The following is an 8890-nucleotide window of genomic DNA, read 5'->3' on the forward strand; positions in this document are numbered from 1 at the left end:
TTTTGCCTCAGTCTTCACTGGCGAGGGTTCCAGCCTCACGGCCCAGGATGCTAAAGGCAAAGGCAGAGAATGGGAAAACGAAGAACTGCCCACTGTAGGAGAAGATCAGGTTCGAGACCATCTAAGGAACCTGAAGGTGCACAAGTCCATGGGACCCGACGAGATGCATCTGTGGGTCCTGAGGGAACTGGTAGATGAAGTAGTTAAGCCACTATCCATCATATTTGAGAAGCTGTGGCAGTCCGGTGAAGTTCTCACTGACTGGAAAAGGGAAAACATAACCCCCATTTTTAAAAAGGAGGAAAAGAAGACCCAGGAAACTACAGGCCAGTCAGTCTCACCTCTTCCCCTGACAAAATCATGAAGCAGATCCTCCTGGAAGCTATGCTAGGGGATATGGAAAATAAGGAGGTGATTGGTGACAGTCAACATGGCTTCACAGGGTTACAGCATTGGTGGATAAGGGAAGAGCAACTGATGTCATCTACCTGGACTTGTGCAAAGCATCTGACACTGTCCTGCACGACATCCTTGTCTCTAAATTGGAGAGACATGGATTTGTCAGATGGACAACTCAGCAGAGAAGGAATTGGCTTGATGGTTGCACTCAAAGAGTTGCGGTCAACAGCTCAATGTCCAAGTGGAGAGCAGTGACAAGTAGTGTCACAATACAGGCTTAGCAATGAGTGGGTTGAGAGCAGCCCCGCAGAGGACTTGGGGGTATTGGTTGACAAGAAGTTCAACATGACCCAGCAACGTGTGCTTGCAGCCCAGAAAACCAGCTGTATTCTGAGCTGCACCAAGAGAAGTGCAGCTAGCAGCTTGAGGGAGGTGATTCTCCCCCTCTGCTCCACTGTCATGAGACCCCACCTGGAGTACTGAGTTCAGCTCTGGGGCCCCCAGTATAAGAAGGACATGGACCTGTTGGAGCAAGTCCAGAGGAGGTCCATGAAGATGATCGGGGGGTTGGAGCACCTCCCATGTGAGGACAGGCTGAGAGAGTTGGGGTTGTTCAGCCTGGAGAAGAGAAGGCTCTGGGGAGACCTTATAGTGGCCTTCCAGTACTTAAAGGGGGCTACAGGAAAGATGGGGAGGGACTTTTTACAAGGGCACATAGTGACAGGACAGGGGGTAATGGTTTTAAACTGAAAGAGGGTAGATTTAGATGAGATGCAAGGAAGAAATTCTTCACTGTGAGGGTGGTGAGACACTGGAACAGGTTGCCCAGAGAAGTGGTGGCTGCCCCCTCCCTGGAAGGGTTCAAGGCCAGGTTGGACGGGGCTTTGAGCAACCTGGTCTAGTGGAAGGTGTCCCTGCCCATGGCCAGGGGTTTGGAACTTGATGATCTTTAAAGGTCCCTTCCAACCCAAGCAATTCCATGATTCTACTTTTGACATCTGTGAGAGCTGCCTGAGCAGTTTTTCATTTCTAGAGACCTATGTGTAAATGTGGAACTGTGACAGAAAGAGGATAATGTGAGAACTGATGAACTCCCTCTTGGTGTTCTTGGTGTCTTTGTTTGCCACCCAAATTCTCATCACAGTATAATAAATGGGGTATTTTCTGCAAAGGAGAAAACCACCAGTGAAATACCAGCCATATCATACTGAGAAAGCAAATATATTGAAAAAAATATTTTATTAGCAGTACTGTTTAAATTTTAAATTATGTGCCTGAAAATATTATATGGAAAACTTTTGCACACGAAGTCTACACTTGAACAGCAGATAACTACCAAATTCACATTGACAATAAAAAAAAATAAAGTATGATTTGCTCATCCTGCTGTGGAAAAATAAACATTTCCCTGCAACTACTGTCATAAATCCTTGAAAATGTATTAAGTGATCGGACACCAAGAAGCAGTTTTCCTGCAAAATAGTACAGATCCAGCAAAGTCAGCTTCTTCAACACTGTCACTTTGTTCCCAAGTAATCCACAAGAAATAGAAGTCTGGGATAATATCAAAACCAGTGTGTTTCCATTTCCCAACACCAGAAATAACAGCTGCTTGTGTCCAGGTGTTTATTGCTTATCTATTGTTGATCCTGGTATACAACATCCAGGATAGTCGATTTTCTCACTTAATCTCTAATTTTACTTTTAAAATACTGCACAACAGTTCCAATCCTCAGCTCCAAATATTAAAGTGGCTCTATAGTACTTAAACACGTTATTTTACTGTAATAAGACCCAAAACTGTATATAATGATTAAAATCTGTTCACAAATCACTGTATTCAGTCTTGCGAACTTTTATTGAAGCATAAGAAAAATCAAAAGGTTCCTTGCATAGTTTTTCACTGCAGCAGTGTCTTTACACCAGCTGTAGAGGAACGCAGGCTGTCTTCATTATTTATTTATTAAAAAGCTGAATTTGTTCAAACTTTTTAATCTCACATTTTGAAAATCATTTGTAAATAGAGTCTTTGGTTGAAATGATGACTAAAATCAGCATATCAGTTTCAGTAGATTATCACACGTTATGTGTCAAGTGTTGGTATAAGAAAGATATTCTCATATTAGTAATTTATGACTGTACTCTTTGATTCATCCCTTTACATTCAGGGACATATATTTTAGCAGAACGACAGGATAAAGAGTAGTCTATTATTTATTTATTTTTAAACTGTAGTAGAGTTCAGCTGGAATCATAAGGCAGAATATCCTGAAGTTTTATGTCAGTTTTCCAAAGTCACAGGACTGCCTACAGAATCTCTCCTTAGAGGGCTTTGCTCAACAGTCCTACCAGAAACAACGTTCCTAGATCTTGATACCGTCAGAAGTCTGAAGCTTTTCTACATTGTGCTTGTGATACTGATTTAATCAGTCAGGTCTGCCTCTACCACCAAAAATCTGTACTCTAATCTTTAAGGCTCTGGTTCAGGCTCAAAGTAAATTGTCCAACTTTTACCTTAATGTGCCACAGAGAAGCAATACCGTTGTTTTACTTTTGTCTTGGTCTCCTTTCTCTCCTCAGCCTAGCACATTTCAGATATATTTGTTCCATATAAAAAATAATTTAAGAAATAGCACAGACACATTCCACATAGCAAAAACTCCACCAAATTAGCAGTGATGGAGAGCAGCCTGGCATGGTCACAGAAACCACCCACAGGATGACTTTCATACCACTCTGCCCTCAGAAGAGCAGTTTAGGGTTATCTGCCAACCCACTATCCCCTTGCTGTCCCAGTGGGATGTTGAACTGGATTTGGCATTCGCAGAGCAACTAACACCTCAAAGTATTTTACATACATGTTTGTTCCCCATGTTTCAAGAGTCACCTTCTGTTTTCTTCTCCTTTTTATTGCAAAGATGCAAACATTGCTGGTTGGGCTTTGTTGTTGTTGTGGGTGGGTTTTTTGGGGGGTTTGGTGGTGTGGTTTTGTTTGAGTTTTGGGGGTTTCTGGGTTTTGTTTTGTTTTTTAAAAATACCGTATTGTTTCCTAAAAGTTCATTGCTCTCAACCGCTTATTCCCCACTGATTACAAAATTATTATCACTTGTTTATGACAACTTCCACAGCAACCAGTATCATCTCAGAGTGCTGTGACTTCAAGTGGAAAATAAGCACCATAAATTCATGCAAATGTCACCTGTTACAACAAGAAACAAGAGACGAGGAAACAGAAATTGTCACATGTGAAACAGCAGTGTCAAAATAGAATACATGTCAAAGTTTTTTCATGAAATATTACTACATTCTTCTTACAATAAACATGTCAGTTCAGCACAGAAAGCTTCCAGCTGAGCAGAATGCTCTCAACACCCATAAGTCAGATTGTGTAGCAGATGTTAAATGTAAAATCCATTAAGACCAATTAGATTCTACAGAAGAAAAAAATAGTAATAGCATGCACAGGCAATCCTGCATTACACAACAGTACTGGGAGATACAGTGAACCGCAGAGAAAAAAAAAAAAAAGACAAAAGCTTAAAAATGCAAATCACACCCTTTCCTCATAAAGAGACCAGCTAACTGAAGGTATGTTATGTTGCCTGCAGCCACGTGAAGCAAGGTCTCCTGGCTTCTCATCTCCTGTCTCCAGCTAGAAGCAACTTTTGTGAAGGCCATGACCTACTGCACACCAACAGGTAATTAATCAGTGGTCCCATATGGCAGCTTGAAAGTAAGCAGCAAAAGAGTTTGAGTGTCTTCCCCAAACTGCATATGCATTTCATGTCACGTTAACTGACCCAAGTCATCCTCATGTGTACTAAGGTGAGAGCTTCAATAGCATGGGGCCAAGCTATCAGGGGAAAAAAAAAAAAAAAGGAATAGTTTGTGGTACACTCTGGTAGAGCCTTTTCGCTACCACATAAAAATTTACTCCTTTTATTGACTATTAAGAGACAGGATTTGTAATGGACACATGGAACAGATTTGTGAGCACATTTCAGAACAAAACCACCAATGCAAGGTGCAAGTTAAATTCTGGCCATGTAGTAATTGTGTAGACAAATGAAGCTGTCATTGCATACATGATAGCTTGCACACCGCTGGGGGCAAAGAACCTACTGGTTTTTTATAGGAATTATGCATACTAAGAAGGAAAGTCTGTCTCTGTACTTGTCAGGACATGTTGCTAAAGGCTGAAGCATTATTTCCTGGTAAGGAGTTTCAAACAGCCTCTGGTTCTTCAGTCAGAATTAGTCCGCAACAGCTAATTCATCCCTAGATGAATATCCCTAGATATTAAGCAACTCATAAATTAATATATCTGTAGCATCCAAGGTGAATTTCATCTGCTGGAATGTTTAAGAATATAAAGGAATTTCCATTTTTTAAAAAAAAGTAATAGATGGTCATTTCAACTCAAAATACCTACTGAAGTTTGAGAGATACTAGAAACAGACCTGGAATCTGTTCCACAAACCCCAGATTAAACCTTTAGCCTTCAAACATTCCTTAGTAGCTCTCAGTGAGAAACTCATGCGGCTACTCATAACCTAAGGAAATGGGCAGAATGTATATATCCTCATATATTTTTCCAATTGCTTTCCTATCTACCACTACTAGAAAACAGAGTTGTCCACAAGTCCTCGGGAGAAATGATGAAAGAGATGTTTGTGTGGCTGCTACGGAATTACAGACCAACAACTAATACAGTTGCTGGTAGCAAGATGTTCATGCTGTGAATAACAAATGCAAATGCAGCTAGGGCTTTTTCCAGTGGAACATAAAACTAGGTTTCTTCTCAGCTAGAACTGAAGTAAGTGTCAGGCACCGGTCAAAACCAGAATAGGCTCCCCAAAGTTTTTTGTCTTGATATTTTTGCGTGTAAGCCACAGTCCAGGGTTGGACATTCTCCATGGGAGCTTTTGAAATCAGCAACCTCCCAACCAAAACTGCCTCCTTTCTGGGGTTCATGGGGACATGTGGCAAGGCATAAACTGGAAAGTGACTGCTCTTCTGTTTGTGTATTAAGCTCTGTTTGTGAGTAAGGAAGGAATACGGTCCTGGCTAATGTTGTTGGAGAGTCTATAGCCAGTAACCCTGACCACTTCTTCTCACCCCTGGTGCAGAGCACTAAGGCTTCCAAGGTTTGCTCTCCCTTTGATGGATTCTTGTGCAGCAGTCCAGCAAAACAATGGCAAACACCCAATCCATCCAGGGCATTTAATAAAGTATTGTTTTATCAACAGTCTCCATCAACTGGACATTTAGTCAGTTTAAAAAAACCCAAACAAAAACCAAAACAAACCCAAAAAACTAAAGCATTACTTCAGGCATTGTGTTTTGCTTGTTTCTCTTCCTGTTGTGGTGATTTTTAAAGTTTTGCCTCCGTGTTGTTATATTTCTGAAAAATATATCTAATCATACAGAAATGTATAAAATTGTTAAACAAAAAGGTTGCTAAATGCATAACCAGCAACCAAAATTAAAATATGCCCCCGTCTTTTCAACATTATCTCAGCCATTATTTGCACTCAGAATTAAAAAAAAACACACCCAAAAACATTAAGCAAAAACATAAATTTTCAGTTAACTGTATCAATTTAAGCAATTAACTGTTTTACTTTTCCCATTGTAAGCCGGAAGACTAAAAATCGAAACAAAAATCATGATGTACAACATCCAATTCATCCCTGGCTTTATTCTACATAAATCAGTGGTATTACACCAGGGACTAATTTGGAACACTGATCTGAATTAGAGCACTGTTCTATACAGCAACCTCATCAAAATAAATCCAAAGCATTATAAGCATCACAAACACAAATAATTATGCACCTACAAATCTATTTCTGAGCAAACAAGAACAAACTATTTCATGGTCTTGATAATAAGAAATGTCAACTATTTAGAAAATCAGTATGTCCACTTTTCTCAGAAAGGAGATTTAATAATCATGTAAAATAACTGATAAAAGTCCACCCAGAAGACTGTAAATGCTCCTCTACAGCTCAGTTTTTACATATCCTAATGAAATACGACCGGTGATAAGTTATGCAGTGAATCCTCAACAACTCTTTTAATATAGTTTTGAAGATTTAAGTGCTTCAGTCTGCTCAGCAAAGTGTGGTCACCACCTAAATAACCTACAGCAATGTAAACTATTTAATTAGATTCCCTCCTCTATTAAATGCCATGTCTAGGTCCAGTTCTGCACGCAAAACAGGTTGCTTCTCTTTAGCTGCCCTGCTGGTGAAGTTCCTTAGAGGCTGCATCTGCCACCGCAGCACAAAGGCAGGCAGATGCTCTACCAAAGCATCCCTCTCCTGCGCTCAGGGAGCGTGAGACCACGCAGAGGCCAGAGAAGAAAGAAGTGAATGGAGAACCACCTCTCTTTTCCACAGGCTTACTCGACTTTCAATCAAACACATCTGTACAGTTTAAGGCTGCCTCTGCCTTTCAAAGACAAATCTCTGCCAGCAGCTGGTGTTCTCCATCCAGCTGCGGTTTCATTACCTGAAGCCACTGCCCAGCCGGTGCCCTACATAGCACTACACACTTTGCCAGATTGAAACTCATTCGTCACCGCTCGATTTTCCTATTTGCAAGTGACCTGAAACCTTTAAGGCTACCTACAGCCAACTAGCGAAGTTGCTTAGGAGCTGTGTAGTGGCTACGGCATGGTTTATTTTCTTCTTTCCTTTTTTTTTTTTTTTTTAAACACCTTGGAGCCAGACCCTTTCGTGCTCCTCGGGAAGTTGGCCGTACCCTGGCTGCCCCTTCCCTCTCGGAGACCGTGCCCAGGCGCAGTGCGCTCACTTGGGAAGGTAACGCAGCGATAAAATATTAAAACCCTTCCTTGCTCGGGGCTCCGCCGTGGCAATCTCTGCACCGCCTCGCTGGCGGGGAGCGCCGCAACCCGCCGCGGCGGAGCCAGCGCTGCGCCTCGCCCGCATCCCCCGCCTGGCTAGCGGGGCTGGGACCCCCCCGCCGCCGCCGCAGCCCCCCGCCCCGGCACCAGCGCGACGTCCCCCCAGGAGACCCCGACGCGGGGCAGGCGGGGGGGGGCGGGGGGGCTGGTCCTCCCCGAGGCACACTCGACACCGAAAGGTGGGAGCAGCCCCGATGGCTCCACGGAGCGGGGGGAGCTGCGCCCTGGCCGCCGGCATCAGGCAGCCCTGTCCCGCCCCCCCCCCCCCAAAGAAAATTTAAACTGTGGCGGTGACAGCGCCGAAAGAGGGGGTGAAGGTGGCTGCCCCAATTTGTCTCGAGCTACATGTTGCTTTGGGACAGCAAGGGTTGGGGGGGGGGGGGGGGGGGTGCGGAGGTACTTTTAACTGCACACCGCCACGCACCCCCCGGGGATGGGGGGGCGGCGGGGGCGCGGGCAGCACTTACTGAAGAAGATGTACTCGGTGTAGCTGCTCCAGATCTTGTCGTCCCTGTACTGGTTGATGAAGGCGGCGGTGCCGGTGGAGTTGCAAGCCACCATGTGGAAGCCCGCCTCGGAGAGCCGGTCGAAGGCTTGCTCCAGGTAGGTGAATTTGAGGTAGAAGCGGGAGGTGTACTTCTCGGGGGGGCGGTCGGGGTCGCGGCTCTCGTTGAGGGTCTCGCCGAAGACCTCCTTGGCCAGGGCGATCCTGCCGCACACCATGATGCGGGCGACGCGGCGAAACTTGGCGTCCGCCTGGTTGTCCCGCACCGTGGTGTAGGAGCCGCGGTAGCCCACGGTGAGGAAGCCCGAGCGCTTGTCCAGCGCCGCCCGCTGCAGCCGGTCGCTGCTGCCCTGCGAGTTGCTGTCCTCCAGGTCGCTCTGGCAGCCCTCGTCGTTGAGCGAGCTCTGCTTGGCGACCTTGGGCGAGAGCAGCTTCACCAGGTCGCCCAGCTGGAAGTACTCGGCCTCCCGCAGGAGCCGCTCCTTCTCGGGGAAGTGCTCGGGCAGCGCCAGCTGCTTGTCCCGCAGGTAATCCAGCACGTACCTGAAGAGGAAGCCGTCGCGGTCGATGAAGAAGCGCGCCCGGCTGTCCCTGGGCAGCTGGCGGGCCGCCGCCGGGCCGCCCCGGCACGGGGAGAACATGGTGGCCAGCGTGCTGTCCGGGACGCTGAGCAGCGTGGAGTGCCTCGTCACGTACACCTGGCCCCCCACGTTCAGCTCCACCACCTCGGGGAACGGCGAGCCCGACGGCCCCGACACCATGTCGCTGATGGGCAGGATGCTGCCGCCCGCCTCCTTCAAAGCCATGGCTGCGAGCGGGCGGCCGCGAAGGAGGGTCTCCCTCCTAAAAAAGGCGCCCTCCCTCCCCTCCCCTCCACCCACCCCACCTCTCCCCTCCTTCTCCTCCTCCTCCTCCTCCTTCCCCCGCCGCCTGGCGCGCCCGGAAGCGCCTGGACGGAGCCGCTGCTCCCGCCGTCCCCCGGCACGGCGGCGGGCGGCACGGCCCCGGGGCGCGGCACCGGCCCTCACCTGCCCCGCGGCGCCCCCTCGGCGGGC

The 8890-nt window shown here is 46.6% G+C and overlaps 1 protein-coding gene across 1 annotated transcript in view; it reads right to left on the bottom strand.

The window, feature by feature from the left end:
* KCTD8 (potassium channel tetramerization domain containing 8) overlaps positions 1 to 8670 on the bottom strand; it is a 103657-nt gene extending 94987 nt beyond the window's left edge. The window contains exon 1 of the mRNA XM_074822431.1: positions 7798 to 8670. Within this exon, the coding sequence (XP_074678532.1) occupies positions 7798 to 8641 (844 nt within the window). The 5' untranslated portion in view covers positions 8642 to 8670. The remainder of the gene's footprint in view (positions 1 to 7797) is intronic.
* Between the last annotated feature and the right edge of the window lie 220 nt (positions 8671 to 8890).

Source organism: Strix aluco, chromosome 4 (genome assembly GCF_031877795.1).
Source record: "Strix aluco isolate bStrAlu1 chromosome 4, bStrAlu1.hap1, whole genome shotgun sequence".
Taxonomy (NCBI): Eukaryota; Metazoa; Chordata; class Aves; order Strigiformes; family Strigidae; genus Strix; species Strix aluco.